This window comes from Tenrec ecaudatus, chromosome 2 (genome assembly GCF_050624435.1).
Source record: "Tenrec ecaudatus isolate mTenEca1 chromosome 2, mTenEca1.hap1, whole genome shotgun sequence".
NCBI classification, from domain to species: Eukaryota; Metazoa; Chordata; class Mammalia; order Afrosoricida; family Tenrecidae; genus Tenrec; species Tenrec ecaudatus.
This window is the reverse complement of record NC_134531.1, coordinates 218,286,124-218,307,489: the sequence shown is the minus strand read 5'-3', so window position 1 is coordinate 218,307,489 and position 21,366 is coordinate 218,286,124. Positions and strand designations below refer to the sequence as shown.

Genomic DNA, 21,366 nt, shown 5'->3' with positions numbered 1-21,366 from the left:
TATATTGTCTGATGTAGGACATGGGCTTTACGCAGAGAAAAGAAGGGGGGGGCTAGATTTATGAGTGTTCACGTGGAATTCATGGTAATTTTTCCTGAGTTTTTCCAGCTCAGTGGTTGTTTCAGTAAAGCATTTTATATGCTTGTGATAGAAACTCATAAAACTCAAGTTTACTACTGTTTCGCACAGCAAGGTCCTGGTTCCTTGAGAATATTTAAGTATTCCTGATTTTTATTTTTCCTGGAAGTCTTTAGAAAAGAGGATCCCTTAGCCCTTGGAGGACAGAGGTCGTTTCAGCTTTGTCTAACCCCAGCCCGCCTGTCCGGGGTTTGGTGGGCCATTTGGCTGCTCTCTGGGCCCGAGGTGTGTTGGGAAGAGGAGTGTCTGACTGACCGCTTCCACTCCTGCCTCTGACTTAGACCAGGCTTGTAAAGGCACTATTTTCATACAGATGGGGGTTACTCCTTTAGATTGTGAACTGTGCACATCAGAGTGCCTTTTCCCAGCACAACCGAAGACACGTGAGGATTGATTGTAGATAAAAAGGAGCTCCCGTGAGATTGATGAGTAATCAGTATCTCTCCCCTACCCTGACGTGGCTAAGCCAAGGAAAACATGCCAATTCATGTGGCTTGGATTTTCTCACTTGGAGAACAGAAATGACCAAATTTGGAAACTTGTATATAGTCCTTTTATTTATTTCTGCCAAAACGTTTTAAAAACTTGCCATGCATGGACAAACTTCTCTTCCTAGGTCCAAATGAGGTTGTATGCTTACAGTTCTTATGAAAACCCTTAAAGTAAATTACACATCAAAATTATCCCCCCCTCCCACCCCCTGACTTGTTTTTCCCTTCTTGTATCTAACCAGGTCTCCCAAACAAAGTTTACTTACTACTTGGTTCTTAGATGTAGCTACCAGGTGAGATTAGTATGCTTGTAAAATGGGAGATACTACTGGGAATATGCATGCATTCCAGGTTATAATGCTCGATCAAACACATTATCATGGCTTAAATTTCCATTTTCCTCTCCTTAGAATATCGAAGTGTTTAGGGCCCTGGTTGTTCCACAGAGCCGTGGTGGCACAGTGGGTCGGAGCCTGGCTGCTAATCTAACAGTAGGGCATTTGAAACCAGCAGCCATTAGGGAGAAAGGTGTGGCAGCCCACTTCTGTGAAGATGGACAGCCTTGGAAACCCAATGGGGTCTTCGGGAGTTGGGATGGGTGTGGTTGGGGGTTTGGTAGTTTTCCCAGCCTGATTCCTACTTCTGATCTGATCTGTGGCCCAGTGACTTTGATCAGTTTACTTACCCTTTTCAACCTTAAGTTATATAATAGTTGGTAATCCTGCACTAATACATCACAAGCATGTTGTACATTTTTAAGTGTAAGTAAAAATGTTTGAAAATAGGTAAAGTCACCCTAATTGAATATTAAGGTTAGATCTACGCTTCCTAGCCGGTAAGCAGAAAAAAATGTGTTCAGTTATGTAGTTTTTATTATATGATAGATTAGGTATTTACCCTTCATGAACTATAATTTAAAGGAGGAAAAAATGCGCACTCTGCCTATCTTTCAAGATTATGGTTTAAAAAAAAAGCCCACAAACTGTTTGGTCATTTGGAGTGTCCTTTATATCACGAGAAGTCCTGATAGCATAGTGGGTCATGTGTTGGGTTGCTAACTGAAAGGTTAACGGTTCAAAACCATCAGCTGCTTTGCAGGAGAAAGATGAGGCCTTCGCTCATCTAAAGATTTACAGTCTTGGAAGCCCAAAAAGGCAGTTCTCATCTGCCCTCTAAGGTCATTATGCAGCAAAATCAGTTGTACGGCCGTGCATTTGGGGCTCTGGGGTTTGTTTTAGTGAAGCATAAAGCCTACGCACAACCCAGACTATCGCGTCCACTCAGCGAGCTGGCCAGTCATCTCTCTCTTCCAGCTTACAGCGCTCTCTCCCAATGAATTCTCTCTTTTGAGTGGCTACAAGTCGGACTGCTAGCCACAAGGTCGGCAGTTCGAAGCCACCAGCAGCATTTCAGGAGAAAGGCAGGGCTTTCTACTCCCATACAGAGCTGCAGTCCTGGGAACCCACAGGGGCGGTTCTGCTCTATCCTGTAGAGTCACTGTGAGTTGGAATCGACTTCATGGCAATGAGTTTGGCGTTTGGTTTGTGTGCAAAACAGAATTCCTTGTCAATGAACACTAAGTTAAGAATGGCCAAACTACCTAAAGTGTGGCAAACATACCTGGTGCTCCCACATCATAAGGAAATGCATTGGGTTTCTTCCTCAGGTAGAATGCAGAAAGAAAGTCTGCTACCGCGATGTCACAGGACTAGTTCCATGCTGTCACTGTCTAAGAGTTGTAGAGAGAACTCAGTGGCCCCAGTACAGTCGATTACAAGAGAGATCCGTCAAACCGCGGGACTGTACAGAGCGAGGGTTGTTCTTGTTTCTTGGTGGGACTGCCTTGGCCTCAGTCTGCAGCCCCAGAAACAGTGCAAAGCAGTCTCCAGCCTCCCTCCTGTCAGTCTGGGAGCAGTGTTCTGAGGTGAGTTGTTTAAATAAGAGCAACAAGCTTTGCCCTCAAATCTTCCTCCTCTCCATGATGAGCGCAGCAGAAGGAAATCTAGGCAGGAACACGATATGTATTTGTTTCTGTCTCCTTGACTTAAATAATAAAGTATTGAAAAGTTGTCACATATCCAGCTTTTCTTTCAAACATTTTTTTTCACTTTTTAGATTAATTTTTATTAGCCCCCACCCCCCAAAAAAGGAGAGGGGGCAGGCAACTATTTCTAATTAGAACACTTTATTAAAATAGGCTTAAAGATTTCTTTTAACTGTCAGAGGTCATAATTTTTTTCAGCAGGTTTCCTGATAAATAATGAATTCACACCATGCACAGAACTTTCTCTTGTCCTCAGTGACATTATCTCATTACAGAACCACAGGCTCTCCTGTTAATTCAGGGCTTAATTCTGTCAGAGGCTCCTGGGGGCATAAGCTTCCAGGTTTGCCAGAACCGTGGATAAATCACAGCAAAGTGTTTATTTGCTCTGGGCTATCCAAATAACCTCTGGATGATCTATTGGAGGGCGTGAAAATGATTCCCTATGTGTTATAAGCATACCTCAATTGAAAACCTTTTATTAAACATTTTTTAAAAAACAAGTGAGAGAATCAGCAATCTACTTCACATGGTAGTATTTATTCATTTCATTTCACTTTTGAATTAGTATATGGTAATCCTCATTGTCAAACTTTGGTACCGATAATATAAAATGAAATGAAGAATTTGGCAGAGTTAGGTACGAAATGCATGTCCTCCCTCAGCCAAGGGTGAAAGTATTTGGAAATAGGGCCAAGCTTTTGATTTGAAAATTCAATGTTCAAATTGAAGTATATATACACGTGCATATTCTACCTATCTATTTATCTATCTATCTACCCATCTGTATGTATATATGTACATATACATATATTCATATAAACAAAACACAAATAAGCCAACCCAAGACTCACTGCCGTAAAGCCAATTTTGACTCATAGAGGCCTTATAGGACAAGGTAGAACTGCCTCTGAGTTTCCAAGACTGTACCACTGTGGGAGTAGAGAGCCCTGGCCTTTGTCCCACCGGGTGACTGGTGGTTTTGAACTGCTGACCTGATGGTTAGCAGCCTGACACACAACCGCAGTATACAGAGATGTAGATACACTGACATATATATAATGAATATCTATCTGGAAGGGATAGAGTAGGGGAAACACTATCCATATATGTTAAAAAATGGTTTCCTTCCTTTGTCTTCATTACTGGTTGATGCCATTCATCTAGTTATATTGAAGAAGATGCAAACCCCATCGATCTGCTCTGTATCTCCTCAAACATGTAGAAGACCCATGTGATTCACCTTTTAATAACAAAGCTGCATACATGATACCGCATCTAGGCAACTCATATACATCTAAACATAACTATAGATATGTGAAAAGCAACTTTTTATGCGCTACATAAAGAACATTCCATTGAGATTGCTGTCAGAAGCACAGTGGTAGAAAGAGCCTTGGCATTCTCTGGACGCCAAAGACCGGGCCTTTCACTGTTCAAGAGGAAGGGCAGGACGTTTTGTGTTTGCTGACATCACTTGAATGCCAAACCATCTGATTTTTAAATGAATAATTCACGGCACTCGGCAAAACACCCCGAAGCCAAGCAGAGTACATGTTACACGTACGTGCAGAATGGATCCTTTGAGTGCTGTGTTTATCATATGCCGTTTTCTTGGCGGGAAGACAAGTGATTCGGCAAAACATAAAAATGCTCTTAGGAGGCAAGGCATTCATTTGGTTGGTAGCAGGGGTTTTGCGAATTCTCACATATCACATCCAGGTCTGTTTGAATAAGGTTGATGTATGGGAGCTGGTGAGCGTCCTAGCGACCACCAGGCATGATTTTTCCCTCTTTTCCCGCTTTTGGCGGGAGGCAGCCTCAGCAATCTCAGGGTGCAAACACACAGCTGGAGAGACAGAGACAGGAACCGCCCTATCCAACTGCATTCTGCATCAAGCCCAGCACCATGGTACCATGCCACAATTGGATCTTGGGCCACTTGGGTTATTTGAAGACTTGCTTTCCTCCCCTGGCAGCCTGCGTTTTATCCACGTCCGTTGTATCATCGATTCAACAAGGTTTAAGACATCCAAGCCTTTTCATTGATGAGACTTTCTTACTCTTCTGCCCCCGCCCCCACCGTCCCCACCCCAATTCATGTGATGAGAATGGCAACCTTGAAAACGAAAAGAAGAAGCTACTTTGGGATCAGAACTCGCATCCAATCCTTCCTTCTGAGCACAGGTGCCAGTCTTTGGGCGAATATGTGAAGACGTCTCTCGAGAAAGGTGCCCATCCCTTTGTTCTGGAACGGGATGGAACGAAAACCAAAACAGTCTTGTGAGCCGAAAACATTGGCAGAGAGGAGGTGATGGGACCAATCCACGAAAACGAGGCAAAAAAAGGATCACACACGCGCGCGCAGACGCATACATGCACAGACACACACAGAAACACACACACAGACACACTTTTAACGTGAGAGGTTGACATTACAACTTAAAAATGACAGCAGCAAAATAACCCACAATTTATTCATCTCCAGCTCTCTCACTTGGACGGAGCTCTGCAGTGAACCCCAGAAGCTGCTCTCAGGCAAAAGGAGGCCGCCTTAGATTTAAAAACAACAAAAAAGACCCAGAGTAATAGTTTGGGGAAAGGGATGCTTAGTTTAGTTTTTTTTTTACTTCTTTATAAATGCAATAATTTTCTTTTTTACACCTGCCCATTTTCAGCTAAGTGATTTGAGAGTGCCAGGTTTAGGAAACTGGTGTGAAGTGGGTGGAAGGTAGGGCTTTTGTAATAAGATTTTTGGTTTGCATAATTTCAGGAAAGAAATGATTTGTGAATAGCATAGAAAATAGAACAGTGAAATCTAGTTACAAAACAAAACAAACAAAAAACCCTCAAAAAACGTAGTGTATTTGGAATGTATAGGCAACAGGTGCACCCATCTGCACAAAGGGGCAGCTCTACCCCAGAGGAAGAGGACATGATGGGCAGCAGAGAAAGAAGGAGAATCTCGAAGAGATGGATGGACACAAGGGCAGCAGCAACGGGCCCCAAACTCCACAGCAGCTGTGCGCCTGGGGAAGGCCCCAGGAGTTTCCTTTCTGACGTCCTTAGGATCGCTCTGGGTGGGGACTCACTCCGCAGCCCCTCACAACAGCAGTGCGGAGCAGTGGTCTCATTGCGTCGTGGTCTCTTGGTGTCAAGGAAAGCGCCCGTGGCCTTGCTGCTTTAGACCCAGGGCGCCCGGGAGACGGTTTCCATGAAAGCACCTAGCTGGGAGTGTCCTGCTGGGTAAGGTGGCCTGCTCAGGTGGCCGTCCACAGGGCTGCTCCCCATGTTTCCACACTGACTCAGGGAGGTGAGCCTCAGCGCGTCCACCCAGTGAAGCCTCAGTGTGACACAGGGCCGTCGAGCCCCACAACCTTCCTACAGCCACCCTCTCGCATCCTGCACAGTTCTGCAGACCTAGTCCAGGTCCTTTGACCAAACAAACAAACAAAACCCAAACCCATGGCAGTGCCAGCTGGCTGCTCTGGCTCACGTTGGTGCGTGGGTACAGACTAGAACTGTGCTTTCCCAAGTGTTCATGGCCGGAGTCTTTTGGGAGCAGACTACCTGGTGTGTGTTCCCGGGTACCTCTGGGTGGGCTCCAGCAGCCAACCTTCCGGTTAGTAGTCCCGTGCTTGCATGCCAGGGACCCCCTTATGCCACCCATGCGTAGGTTTGCATGGGCTTTGAATTTCTCTCCATCCAGAGTTCCAGGTGCCCGTGCTGGAGGACTCAATCCCTCTCCGGCTCCCCAGAGAAGCAGTGGACACTCCGACTCCCTGTCCTCGCCAATCACCCCCAGCTAGCGTATCTCTAAAAATAGGCCACTGCTCAGCAGGCCACTCTGACAGTGGTATTTCTAGAACACTCTGTGCCCATTGTCCATCTAAATGGGAGAGGCCTCAGGTCTTAAGAATCGGCGCTCGCCCCTCTCCTGGCCCTCAAAGCCCTTGGTAGAGAAATCCACAACGTTCTCCAGCTTAGGATTTGGGGCTCCAGGGCCTTCCACAAGATCTTCACGTTCCTGTTTTCCTGGATGCACTCTTTCCTGGGAGGCCGTGTCCTCCCCCTCTGTGAGTCAGCGGTAGTGGAAACGGTGTCGTCCGCATGTGGGGTAGCAGTCCAGGAAAATGCCCTGGCATTAAGTGGCTTTGTGGGCCCAAGTTCCTCACACAGGTCAAGCCGTGTCCAGCCATGCCCATGGGTGGAGGCCATAAATCCTGCACAGTTGTCTTGGATTAGGAAGGCCAGAGACACATTTTTGGCAATGGGGAGGACAGCCCCAAGGGCCTGAGGAGCACAGGGAGAGTGGCAGAGAAAGGACTATTGTCAAGGTGGGTTCTTCCTCACGCATGAGAGCCACCACAGTCCCACCCATGCAGGGCCCTCGTGGGCAGGGCTCTCCCAGGCACGCACGGTGTGGCATGGTGGCTGAGGTCTCCGCGGGCGAATCCCCCAGAATAGCTTCTTGCTTTGTGAGGAACATTGTCCAGGCCTCTAGAGTCAGGCACTGCTAGGACACACCTCTCATATTTTCTGCTGCCCGATTCACTCGGTTGGACCATGTCGGTTCTCAGCTCAGGTCCCAGCTCTCTGGCCTGCTGAGAATGTGGGGAGCGCAGAGCCAAGCAGAGTGGCCTGCATTTGTGAGGGTCTGGGCTGTGTGGCCATCAGGCTGTGAGCGAACTCCCACTCACAGCAGCCCCTGTGTGTGGAGCAGGGTCTGTCCGTGGAGCTCTCCAGGCTCAGGCCACCAGGCTGTTGGCCAAGGCACCTCTGAGTGGGTCCAAGCTCCCACCTTTTTGCCTTGCAGTTGAGAGCTGCCACCTTTTTGCCCCACCCTGGGTTCTAAGTAGAGATCAACGCCCCGTGCATGTGTGTGTGTGTGTGTGTGTGTGTGTGTGTGTGTGTATGTGTGACACACACCTTGTCCTCCCCCCATGACAGCTTTGGAGAGAGTGGTGACATTTCTGACTCTTCTTTCCTGTGATAGGTGGAACTCACGGGCAACAGTATTTATGAGTACATCCATCCTTCCGACCACGATGAGATGACAGCCGTCCTCGCCGCCCACCAGCCTCTACACCATCACCTCCTCCAAGGTATTTCCTTTCCTCCACGGGTACAGAGCAGCCAGGGTTCTAGATACGGCCCGGGGCCTTTCGGCTCCTGCTTGCCTGGGGCACTTTGAGTACCCGCTCCCCCAAGTGGTGGTTTTCTTGTATCCCTCTGCCCTTTACACCCACATTCATGGAGCCTCGATCACGTGCTGACCCTGTGTCAGGTGCTTCCTCCATCGACTCTTGGCTTAGGGTTCCAGAGACAGCAGGTCTGAGCCTCGAGGGCTGCAGAACCGAGCACTAAACCCACTGCCCTCGAGTCGACCCTGACTCATAGTGACCCTACAGGACAGGGTAGAGCTGCCCCTGTGGGTTCCTAAGGCTATAAACCTTTTAAGGTTTCCTCATCTTTCTCGAACAGTGTGGCTGCTGGTTTTGAACTGCCAACCTGGTGGCTGGCAGCCTAGCATGTAACTCAGGAAGTGTGCATCGTTCGTCTCCAGCTCACATTTAGCATCTCTTTGGGTTGTGGTCACAGACAAGAAACCGTATGAGTATTACTAGGGCCCGTGGTGTTGCCAACCACAGACATTTCAGAGAGTTTTATGTCCCATGATGTTTCACATTTCAATGGTTGTGAATATTGAAAAATGCCACTACTTCAAAATGTCAGGAGCCAGGAGACCTGCCGGTGGGGCTTGTTATTTCAAAAGTTAATGAAGAAGTTCATTTATAACCCCATTCCAATTTGTGTTCGTGTTTTGGATAACTTTTTCTGGGACTAGAGCAGAAGGGGGCCATGGGCACGTGGCGCTACATGGAGCCCACTGCCACACAACCCTGACCTTGTCTCCAGCTGTGCTCCAGAGTTCCTCATTCCCATTCATTTGGGCCACACGGAAGCCACCTAACCCAAGTCAGGCTCTCCCAGTCCAGATCCTAGTACAGAGCAACTTTTCTGGGCGAAGGCCCTGGGCAGACGAGAAGATTTCTGACTGCTTAATGATTCTGGGAATTAATGAATCAATTACATAATTAACTTTCCAAATGAATCTCCCTGCCATGCAACTCCAGTCAAGCTCTTCAGACCGTCAAGACAGCACACGCCCAGCTGCTGTCTCGTCGCTAACTCGCAGGGAGCCCACAGGGCGCAGAGTAGGACGCCATACTGTGGAGGTGACCTTGGGAAGCAGATCTCCTAGTCTCTCTTCTGAGGTGCTTGGACCTGCCGACTGTTTGTCCAGTGGCCCCCAGCTGCACAGGTTGCACCACCAGGGAAGACACTGCCCCAGTAGTGCGTCGAAGCCTCAATCTGCTGCGTTCAGGACCACAGCGTAACTCACGCAGTGAGGAGATGCCCAGAGACTTACTTAGGGAGCAGGTAGACCAGTTCCCTTTGTGCATGGGAAATCTTTTTGTCATCGTTAGGATGTGTGTCTGGCTTCGAGGGGTACCAAATGCTAAGGGCTGATGGGGGTGTGGAGCATCCTGGGACACTTTGCCCATCTGCCTTCCCTCCCGCTTTCAGAGTATGAGATAGAGCGGTCGTTCTTCCTGCGAATGAAGTGTGTCTTGGCAAAGAGAAACGCGGGCCTGACGTGCAGCGGATACAAGGTAGGAGCAGTGGGGCTGGGACAGGGGGGTGGAGGGACAGCGGTGGCTCTGGGCACCCCAGGGTTGATAATTTACTTCATACTCAAGAACATCTACAGAAAGCAAGATCCAGGGACCTGAAATATTCTCAGCAAATAACACAGTGGCATCGCTCACCTCTTGTCTAATGTTAAGCAAAACATATCGCCTCTCTTGTCCTTAGCTTCCTGATCCATAAAATGGGTGAGCTGACTGTGAAGACTTTAAGATGTGTTCCAGCTCTAGAGACCGTGAATACATTGAGGGATCCTGGCTAACAAGAGAATGTCAGGCTAAAGTTTTAGCTCTCCAGCTCCGATGCTGTGGAGCTCAGGACCCTATCAGGATTCTCCTGACTGAAACTTGGACAAATGCTACTATAGTGCGGCTTAAGTCTGTGTAAAAGTTTCTCTTTGATATTTGGAATATGGCGCACTCTCTCCTTATGGGGCTTTTAAAAGCGTGTCTGTATGGCTACTCTGGCTTCTTACGTATCACAAGGGGCTAAAGTCTTCTAATAAAAATGAAATAAAAAATTAAATTATTGAAGAAGATAGACTTTTTTCATTCTATTATAAGAATTCCTAATTTAATGGTGTGCTACAGTGTCAAGGGATATAAATGTCATCAGACAGAAGCTCTGTTCCAACTGGAAGATTAGACAGTATTATAGTTACTGAAGCACATATTCTGGGAGAAACGGTTAACCACCAGAAATGCCTTTGCTGTACTATCAAATCACAACTTGGAAATGACTTAATAATGCATAAATCCACTGAAAATTAACTAACAAAACACTCTCACTGCCATCAGGTTGATTGCAACCCATGGCGACAGAGTAGAGCTGCCCTGTGAATTTCTGAGACAGTCGTAACTCTTTACGGGAGTAGAAAGCCAGGAGCAGAAAGCCTCGTTTTCTCCTGTGAAGCAGCTGGTGGTTTCGAATTGCTGACCTTGTTGTTTGCAGCAAAACACATAACCCATTATGGCACCAGTACTCCTTTAGAGAATGTTAGTTTTTAATTTGTGGAGGTGCCTGTGCATAGTCAGCTGCCAGTTATAAAGGACTCTGATTAATTTATTTATGTTGATCTTGTACCCCATTTCTTTGCTAATGCTTCACTTTGGTCCAGTAGCTTTCCTCTCGAGTTCCTGAGATTTTCTATGTATAAGATCATAGTATCTGCAAATGATGATAGTTTTGTTTCTTCTTTTTTTTTAGTTTTAAAAATCAAATTCATTGTAGTTGTTTAGTATTTTTTTCCTTCAAGTTCTTTTTTTTAATTTTTAATAAATCATTGTATTGGGGACTCTTACAGCTCAATAACAATCCATACATCGATTGTATCAAGCACATTTGTACATATGTTGCCATAATTTTCAAAATATTTTCTTTCTGTTTAAGCCTTTGGTATCAGCTCCTCTTTTTTTCCCCTCCCTCCCCCACCCTCCTTATCAACTTGGATGCCTTTTAGTTCATTTTCTTGCCTTATTGCTATGGCTCGGACTTCCAGTATACGTTTGAAAAAGATTGGTGATAAAGGGCATCGCTTTGTGGTTCCCTTTATCAAGTAGGACGGTATCAGTCTCTGTTGAGAATAGTGTTGACTTGGTTTTGTGTAGCAAACCTATTGTTATTGAGTTGATTCTGACTCATAGCAACTCTATAGGGCAGGAAAGAAGGCATCTTTACATGAGGAAACAGCTTTGGCTTCCTCCCAAGCAGCAGCTGGTGGGTTCAAACTGCTGACCTTTTAGTTAGCAACCCAACATGTAACCCATTAAGCAACCAGGACTTGTCTGGTGCCCATCATCAAGGACATGCTTCAGTCTCTCTACAGTGAGGATCGCGTCAGCTGTTGGTTTTGTCCATATGTCCTTCATTACCTTGAAGGCTTTCTCTCTATTCCGATTTTGCTGAGAGATTTTATCAGGTAAGGGTGCTAGATCTTATCAGATTATTTTTCTCACCGAGTGAGATGCTGTTCTTTTCCTGTTTTAAAATGTGTGTGGTGGTGGACTACACTGATTGCCTTCCTAATGTTGCACCAGGTGTTGGAGTCCCACTTGCTCATATTGTCTTAAATTTTATTGGCTACGGTATTGTTGAGGATTTTTTAAATCTATATTCATGAGAGATGTTAGTCTATAATTTTATTTTTTCACTGGTGTCCTTGCCTGACTTTGTTCTCAGGATTATATTACCTTCATAGAATCAAGCTGGGGATTTTCCATCCTTATGTATATTCTGGAGTAGCAGTATTGCTGTCAGCTCTTTCTTGCCTGGCAGAATTCTCCAGTGAAGCCATATGGGCCCAGAGCTGATTTTTTGTTTTCTTTTTGGTTGTTGTTGTTGCTGGTTTTGTTTTTTTTTAAAGCCTGTTCAATTTCTTATTTTGCTATGAGTCTGTTAAAATATTCGACCTCTATCTAAGTTAGTTTAGGTAGGGAGTGTGTTTCCAGAAATATATCCATTACTTCTAGATTTAGAAATTTACTGAAGTATAATTCTTCTGTTGTGACATTACCCATTTAATTTTTAAAAATTGTGTTATTTGCACCTTCTCTTTCTTTTCTTTGCTGATCGGTCAAGAGTTTGCCAGTTTTACTAATTTTTTCAAAGAACCGATGTCTTATGGAATCTTTCTATAGTTTTTCTGTTTTCTGTCCTTTATTTTTGACCCAATCATCATTATTTCCTTTGTTCTGTGATGATGGGATCATCTTGCTTCTCTGTTTCTGTTTGTTGGAGGTATAGGGTTAACGTGTTGATTTGGGCTCTTTCTTCCCTTTTGTTTGTTTGTTTGAAACTAGCTTGTGTGTGTGTCACAAAAGAATTTAAATCTGTTTCAATTTCACTTTTCCTCCTTTTATAACCACTCAGTGTTTAGAACTGATGGGTAAGGAATCTGGAAAGTTTTGAAGGCTGTGACCTTTGACATTGGAATTTTAAAAGTAATGCAGTATTATTTCCCCCTTTCATCTGTGACATATGACACATAGAAGAAAATCATACGATATATAGTTGCATACTCCACTGCATCAGGGTAGTGACAGTATCCCAGTTAACCCCCTGTATATGTTCTTTCTTCTGTTTTCTCATTTTCCCACCCATACCTTCCTTCTTTCCTCACCCCTGCTCCCCCCTCCACTGGCCTCATCATTGAAAAGACTTCAGTCTTTTCTTTTGGTGTGAGACACCTTTCCACTTCTTTCCCTTTATAATAATGGTGTCATGAAATAGCGATCTTCATGAGATTGCCTTTGATGAGCCTAATGTCTTCCCATTTTATCCATGCTGTGAGGTGTGTGAGAGACTCAACATTGTATTTTAAGGATGCATAGTATTCCATTGTATGTAAGTGCCAAGCAAAAACCCAAACCCACAGCCATCGAGTCAGGGCTGACTCATAGCACCCACCTGTGGGTTTCCAAGACTGTAACTATTTGCAGGGATGGAAAGCCCAGTCGTTCCCCTGCGTATGTACCAGAGTTTGATTAGCCATTCCTCCACAGATGGAGTTTTTTTTTTTTACATTTAGATGGAGTTTTTAAAATTGTTTCCATCTTTCTGTTATTATAGAAATTGCAATAAACATGGGTATGCATATATCTATTAGTTTTTTGTTCTTTATGTCTTTAGGGCACATACCAAGTAGAGAGATTGCAAGATCAGAAAGTACTTCTGTCTGTATTTGTTTAAGGAGATGTCCTGGCTGTACAATTCAGCAGTATATTAGCATTCTAATCTCTCCACATCTTTGTAGCATTTATTACTTTCTAGGCTTTCAAATTTCTATTAAGAGTATCAGTGTGAGAGTGTATCTCATCTTTTTCATTTGTATTTCTCCTCTAACTAATGAACTTTCTTCCTTTTTAAAGTACACATTTCTTGCAATAAATTGACTTCTGAGCACTGCCTTTTTGTGTGTTTCAAAGGCTTGGGTGTGTTGTGTTTTCAGCCTTATTTAATTGTGGCTAGTTTTCAATTTCTTCTATTACCTTTGAAGCAGTGTGACATTCAATTCCTATGCTTTTAATTTCCCCCTTGCTCTTTTGGTTATTGCTTTCCAGTTTTATAACATGTGATCTGAGAAGATGCTTTGTATTATTTCACTGTTTTTAATTAATTGATGCTTTCTTTTAAAATTTTATTATTATTTTACTTTTATGGTTAGGGTTAGGGTTGGGTAGGATTAGGGTTGGTGTAAGACTTAGGATTAGGGTTAAGGGTGACTGGTGCTTTCTTTGTGGCTGAGTATATGTTAGATTCTAGAGAGTGATCTGTGTGCACTGAAAAAGAGTGTGTGTTATGCCGTTGTTGGGTGGAGTGTTGTGCATGTATGTCTATAAGGTCAAGCTGATTGACTGTGTTGTTTAGAGCTTCTGTTTCCTTGCTGGATTTTTTTCTTATTGCCCCATCCTTCATTCAAATTGAGATATTATGAGTCTTCACTACTGTTGTCTAATTATCCATTTTTGTGTAGGGACAAATTTTTGAAGGATATATAATTTGGGGTGGGCACTTTTGTATAGAATTTTACATATGCCATTCCATTGTCTTCTTGCTTGCATAGTTTCTGCTAAGAAATCATAGTTTAGTCTTACTGGTTTCCATTTGTAAATATTGAACTTTCCCTGAGCTGCTTTTGGAATTCTTTGTCTTTGATTTTGAAAAGTCTGATTATGATATGTATTGATGATTTTCTTTTTCTATTTTTTGGGGGGGCAGGTGTGTGTGTTCTATATGGGGCTTTTCTGATGGATATAGTCTCATCTTTCATGATACTAAGGAAGAGAATATATATGAGAGTATATATATATATATATATATATATATATATATATATATATATATATATATATATATAATCTTTCCTTTTTTGTTTGTTCTTCTACTGTCCTGGAATTCCAGTCATGTGTAAATTATGCCTCTTGGTGGTGTCCCACCTAACTCTTACTTTCTTAATTTTTCTGAATTCTTTCTGTTTGTTTGTTCCTCTAACACAGCGGTTCTCAACCTTTCTCATGCTGCGGCTCTTTAACACAGCTCTTTATGTTGTGGTGACCCCCCAACCATGAAATTATTTTTGTTGCTACTTCATAACTGTCATTTTGCTACTGTTATGAACTGGGCAACCCCTGTGAAAGAGTTGTTCGACACCCCCAAAAGGGTCACGACCCACAGGTTGAGAACCACTGCTCTAACACATTGGCACAAGGGATTATACTCTATTTTCATGATCCTGACTTCCATTGATTCAATTCTCCTCCTTTGTCCTCATAATGAATTATCTATCTGAAATTTTAGTGCTGACTTTCTGGATTTCTTAGCTGTTGTTTTGTATATGATTTCTCATTGTCTATTTTGTCATTCTGCCCTTGTATTATTTTCTTGGATTCTTCTAGAATTTTTTTTGTGTTTTCCTTGATCTCTTTCTTGATATCTTGATCTCTCTATATAAGTCTTTTGAATTCTGTATCAGCTAGTCCCATTACCAATTTTTCTCAGAGAGATTTCTTGTGTTTTTACTTTCTTCACTTGCAGGAGCCATCTTGCCCTGCTTGTCTAAATCTGTTGATTCTGAGGCATTAAGGTGTTATTATATATTTTTTCATTAGTTGTATCTGTCTGCTGTGTTCTGATTTTTTGTTAGGTTTTCTTTTTCTTTGAAATAGTGCTATGTTCTCTTTTAATGGCATTCTACTCCGGTCACGAGGCTGGCTGCACTGGAGCCACTGCCACCTATCTCTGGGTGGGTAGCTTAGCGGGTGGGTGTGTGAGTGCAGGTTTCTGTTTTCTGGTTTTTCAGGATGCCTTACAGAGGGTTGGGTGTGGGTCACTATCCATCATCAGTCCAGTCCAGTGGTGCATGATCAGGCAAAGTGTAGCTCACCGTGTGGGTGGAGTGGCAGGTGTGGTGGGTGTAGTCATCACTTCCTGTCTAATCGGGAGTGGTTCATGGTGGGGGTGCGTGTGCACATGGTTTGCACTGTGTGTGTGTGTGTGTGCATGTGGCAGGCACCTATGTTCATGGTGGTGTACTTACTTTCCCTTAGTGGTGGAGGAAAAGAGAGAGGCAAATGGTGGGTGGGAGGCAATAGCAGGCTGATGTGTGTGGGGTGATGCTTCTGGAGAGAGAGGGAGCTTAGCTGGATTGGCAGGCAGGAAGGATGGGTGAGCCAGCAGGTGGAAAGGACACGGTGACTGTCCAATACTGTGACAGGGTGGCTTGCTGCCAGCTGCTACTCAATGGAGTCCTCAGGTGAGGGGACGTGTAGCATCTGGCACAGTGGGGGGAGTAGAGTGGCAGGTGGAGTTAAGTGAGGGGGAAAGTGGGTTGGGAAGCTCATACCTTGGTCTCCAGTGGCTGGGACGATAGGGATGAGGGAGATTGGGCTGCTAATCGCCAGGATGGGGGTGGGCGGAGGTGGGAAGTATACTTCTCTGGTCACCCATCTAGGGTGCCTGGGCTTCCCCCATTGGCTGCAGCCACTACTGCGACCTGTTTCACTCTGGGCATGTCTATATGGTTACTCTGTGTCTTGTTGGGAAATTGTCTTCTATGATCCTCACCTAGGCTTGCTGCCATCTCTGTCTCAAGGTGGCTGTGCTATGTGGGGCCTTCCGGTAAGGCCCCCGGGCTCTGTCTTTTCTTGTTCACCCTTTCAGTCAGTTTCTTCTTCCAATTAGTGTTTGATCTGGTTCCTTATCCTCTGTTTATGCCAGTGGTTCTTAACCTGGGCGTCGAACAACCCTTTCACAGGGGTCACCAAAGACCATCAGGAAACACATATTTCTGATGATCTTAGGAATCAAGACATCGCTCCTCTATCCGTCTCCACTCACATGCAGATAGGCCCACCTCTGAGTACCCGGCGTGAAGACTGTTACCCATGCTACACCATGCTGCAAGACAAAATTTCATTTATTTGTCATTAGAAATAAATATTTCACAGTATAGGATTACATATTGTTTTGGGGATGAATCACTATGCTTTTATTATGTTCAATTTGTAGCCATGAAAATATATCCTGCCTATAAGATATTTACATGACAACTCATAACAGTAGCAAAATTACAGTTATGAAGAAGCAATGAAAATAATGTTATGGTTGGGGGTCACCACCACATGAGGAACTGTATGAAAGGGTCGCGGCATGAGGAAGGTTGAGAACCACTGGTTTCTGCGCAGGGTTTCAGGATTGCATGGTATATCTGTTTCACTTATTTTTGGCTGTAGAAGGGCAGCAGGGTGTGTCCCACGAAGCTGCCATCTTGTCCAGAAGCCTGAACCCAGTCCGCTGGATGAGACAAGCCTTATATTCTCTTATGCTAGTGTTCTCTAAGAAGCACAGCTTCTTTCCTTCTGAGTAGCGACTCAGGCATCCATCAGAACGTTGGCTAGCCCAGCTTGGAGAAGCTGTGCTGGGGGACGATTCCATCACATTCCTGTAAATGAGCAGACCCGGAGCCAGGAGGAAAGGGCACCAGCCTTCCCCTGGGCCTTTAGCAACTGACCCTACCCTCTCTTTCCCAGGTCATCCACTGCAGTGGCTATTTGAAGATCAGGCAGTATCTGTTGGACATGTCCCTGTACGACTCATGTTACCAGATTGTGGGGCTAGTGGCTGTGGGCCAGTCGCTGCCACCAAGCGCCATCACGGAGATCAAACTACACAGTAACATGTTCATGTTCAGGGCCAGCCTCGACCTGAAGCTGATATTCCTGGATTCCAGGTGAGTCTGGCACCTGCTGCTGTGCTGTGCAGTTCTGGGCAGTCCCGATGGTGGTGGAAATTGGCTCCGGAGAGCTACCATACTCAGCCAAACTCTAACCTGAGAAAAGTGGTGCTGGGAATGTCGACTGGAAAGGAATTTAGCGAAGACAAACCATGAATCAGAAACATGAACATCAGTCTGATTACTCCGGGAACTTATGGGGTTCCTGGGTGATGCATACAGCTAACATATTGGCTGCTCGGGCACAGGTTGGAGGTTTGAGTCCCCTCAGAGGAGCCTGGAGAGAAAGGCCTGGTGATCTGCTTCTGAAAACCCCGTGGGGCACAGTCCTGCCGGGACACAGCTGGGCTCGCCAGGAGTCAGAGTCGACCCGTAGCAGCTGATCTTGGTTGCAGGGGTCAGTTGCACTCCGGGCGATTCTGACCCATGGCGCCCCTGTGTGTCCAGAGTGGAACCGTGCCCCATGGGAGTTTCAAGGTTGTATGACCATCCAGAAGCAGGTGACCAAACTCGTCTTCCCAGATGCCTCTGTGAGGGTTTGAACTACCAACCTTTTGGCTAATAGTCAAGTGCTTTAACTTCTGACTCCACCCAGGGACTCTTTTAACATATATATGTGGATTCTGTGCAGTTGGGGTGGAGAGTCCTGCCCACAAACTCAGCAGTGTCATGTCTGCTTCTGGCCCGGGAGGGCACCCCCAAGCTGACTGCCAGGGTGAAGTCCAGGTGGCCACAAAACTGCTGCTCCCTCTGTCCTTTCCTCTCCTACTTATCAATGGCCTCCAGTCAGCCAGTCTGACTGAGGAGAGAGATTGAGACGGCAGAAGATGATTCCACGGATGTGCCCGGCCTTGGGGTAAGCCGGCTCACCAGTCTTGTCCCTTATGCAGTTGGAAGCCCAGATTCTCACTTCCTCCCTGGCCAGCTGCAGGACTCTGGAGGGCTCTGGTCGATCAGGTACCTTTTCTATCAAATGACGGCCCTGCCCTGCACAGCCCCTACTCCTACGCCAACACGGCCAGCCCACCCCGACACACTCACTGCTGTCCAGCCCGTTCTCATTCACAGCGCCACCAGGGCTGTCCGTAAAGGCGAGACCTGGGAATAGATGGGGCGATAAGCCTCGTGAACCTGCCAGGTGAGTCCCTTAGCTCCCTCCTTCCTCAGATTCCTTGGCTGTCCACATCTGAGCGACAGTTCTGAGGCCCTCCGCCTCTCTTCTGGTATGTTTGGCAGAGCGTCTCAGAAGAAAACAACAACTAACAGGCACCCCAAACCCACGACCATCAAGTCATTCTGACCCCTAGCGACCCTCTCTGGGGTTTCTCTGAGCCTGTAAATCTTTACCGAAGCAGACAGACTCACCTTTCTCCCAAGGAGCGGCCGGTGGGTTTGAACCGCCAGTCTTGTGGTTAGCAACTCAATACTTATCTGACAGCACCACCAGGGCCCCTTTCTCAGAGGAGAGTACATGTGAATTTGCTTTTCTGCTTGTGCTGGTGCCAGGATTTGTTATCCTAGATTCAGGAGTGGAGAAAAACCTGCCCGGCTATTTGTGGGGGGTGAAGACACAAACTGATGGGGTTCACTCTGCTTTCACCTCCGAAGCACTCAAAGACAAGATGATGATCAGGCGGCTCCTTGGCACACAGCTCCACCAGAGCTCTTTCCTAACTCAGGAGCCCCTTCTAAACGTAGAGGGAAAGAAACGCTGGCTGTCCATGTTCATTATTTAAGAAATCAGGAAGGATTCTACTAGTCTTTCCTTTGTTTGGGGTCCTGTTTTTTCTCTGACTGTTCTAAGAGAACTCCCGCTGAAGTCCCCAGAGTTCTCTCGAGGAGGCCGGAAGGGACTCTCCACTGAAGAGGTGTTTTCGGCCCTTAGGAGATTCTCTGGCAATGCAGCTTTGAGAGTTGGGGGTAAGAGATGAAGTCAGCTCTGAAGGGAGCCTGCTGCCTGCAGGGGTGCCTCAGACCTGGGCTTGTCTTGAGCACCCTGGGGGACTCCTCCACCTTGAGGTGCCAGTCAGAGGATGGGGCTGCAGCTGGTGCGCTTCTCTCGGGGGCTCATGCTGACGTTCTAGAAGGGTGTAGAAATGCAAGGCGGTGCGCTTGAAGACAATTTCCCGTCCCGGAAAGACCCTGTGGCATGTCTTCTAAATGCCAGGTTTCCAGCAAAGCCCTGTGAGGCTTCTTGTGAACTCCATTTGTTTACAGGAGGTGCCTAAAGGGGCCACGAGTGTTCTGGAGAATTCTTCAGTCAAGGCAGCCATTGGTGTCTTGTAGCTCAAATGGTTTGAAAGGTATTAGGACAGGGGAGCAGAGGGGTGGGCTGAGGGAGCCCTGGGAGCAGGGCAGAGTAGCCAGGCAGGGAGGGTGAGGGCAGAGCTGTGCCTGCCCCACCCAGGGTGACTGTGAGGGCTTGGCCTCATGCCCACCATCCCCAAGTCACGGGGACTAGACGGGTGGGCCTAGGTGGGAGGGCCCGGCGGGCACCCCTCTCAGCACAATCCCAGACACAACTGAACTCGGCTTCACCCGAAATTTGGTTTCATTGGGGTTTCGCAATGGCTCACTTTGAAACTGTAGCTGGTGCTTCTGCTCAGGACGGGGGAACCCAGCTCTGCCTGGGCTTTGGCAAACCCCTGTCTAACAGGTCTTCAGACCCTGGATGTTTGGAAACAACCAGGAGGGCATCCTGCCGAACACTGCCCTCTCCCTTTCGTTCCTGAAAGCCAGCATGCGCTTTGATGAGAAACCCGATACACGTGTTTCTGACTCATTTACACGTTTGGGGCGATTGCTCTGTAACGATATGTCCCCACATGGTCTGGGAAGCCTCTTTCATCCCAGGACCCTTGCGATGCCTGCTTTTCTTTTGGGAAGCCAGACACGGGTCTCAATTTTCCTGCCACACAGAGTTCGGCTCTGGTGGGGCCCGCACGTGCTAGGTGGCTCTTGGGTAAATCCCTAATGGGGCTCTGGATTCTGCAAAGGCCCATCCTGGGGGGCGGGGGAGGGCGTCCCCTAGAGAAGCACTATGGGAAGGTGTCCGCCAAGCCATGCGCCATTCTCATTTCGAGGCTCTTGGAGATTTACGACCCAACGGCCGAGCAGGACTCAACCAGAAGGGAAGCGGGTTAACGAATGAAAGTGAGGTCAGGTTTCTTCGTTCAATTTGCAGCTAACATTTCATATCCTGGCTGGCAGGGCCCCCAGAGCCGGCCTGTGTCTGTCCCCTCACCCCTCAACGCCCACTTCTCCCCAAAGCCTCGCTGCTTTGGGCTCTCGCCCCAGCCACCTCTTTTATCTGTGCTTAAATATCTGTCACCGAGATGTTTGGGCCACCTTCCCCAAAGGCGTGCTTCCCAGCCGGGTTGCCCAAGGCCTGGGAAACGATACCACGGCTACATACAATTTTCACCTAGGGGTGCAGTGATCCAAAGGCTAATGAGGATGCCGTCTTGGATGTTGAGAGCCGCTTGTCTTCAACGAGCCGGAGTGGGAAACCAATGTGCTGGTGGCCTATTATAAATAAAGAAGAGTAGTGGCGCAGGAGCATGGGCGCAGGGCTCCCATCCCCGTGGTGCGCTTGCCCTGGAGCGTCGAGTCACAATATTTTCAGCCGTTAGCAGACTGTCTTTGTTTTGATGGCCCCTTGTAAGAGACTTACCCCAAGTGGGTGGCTTTGCAGAGCAGAGGTAGATTTTCCCACAGTTTTAGAGGCTAAATGCCCAGCCAGGGGCTCAGCCATGCTGCTTGCCCCCCTCCTTGGCAGCCATGGGTGCTCCTTGGTCCCTTGGCTTGCTGCCAGTCCTTTCAGGGCCTGTGTGCTCATGGCACCAGGTCTAGTCTGTTCCATGTGTAGCTCAGAAGTGATAAGATTTAGAACCTGCCTGGCGTGAGTATCATGTAATGAACAAAACACAGAAAATTATGTGTGCAAACAGGATAACACCCTCAGGTACAAGAACCAGACTTCACACACACACACACACACACACACTCCCAACCAAACCGAACCGAACCAAACCCACTGGGCCCGAGTCGATTCTGACTCACAGTGGCCCTTTCAAGGGTTTCAGAGACTGCAAATCTCTGATTAGCAGGGAGCCTCGTCTTTCCTGATGGGTTTGAACTGCCGACCTTGTGGTTAGCAGCCCAATGCATAGCCCGTGGCGCCACCAGGGCCCTGACATATATATTGTACAACAATTCAATCCATACCACAGGCGCTTTGGGGGGCGGGGGAG

At 46.6% G+C, this 21,366-nt stretch overlaps 1 protein-coding gene across 1 annotated transcript in view; it reads left to right on the top strand.

Annotated features, from left to right (window-relative positions):
• The window catches only part of SIM2 (SIM bHLH transcription factor 2), a 51,451-nt gene that overhangs the window by 12,013 nt on the left and 18,072 nt on the right, over positions 1-21,366 (top strand). The window contains exons 4-6 of the mRNA XM_075543367.1: positions 7,670-7,778; positions 9,265-9,350; positions 16,911-17,110. Coding sequence (XP_075399482.1) covers positions 7,670-7,778; positions 9,265-9,350; positions 16,911-17,110 — 395 coding nt within the window. The remainder of the gene's footprint in view (positions 1-7,669; positions 7,779-9,264; positions 9,351-16,910; positions 17,111-21,366) is intronic.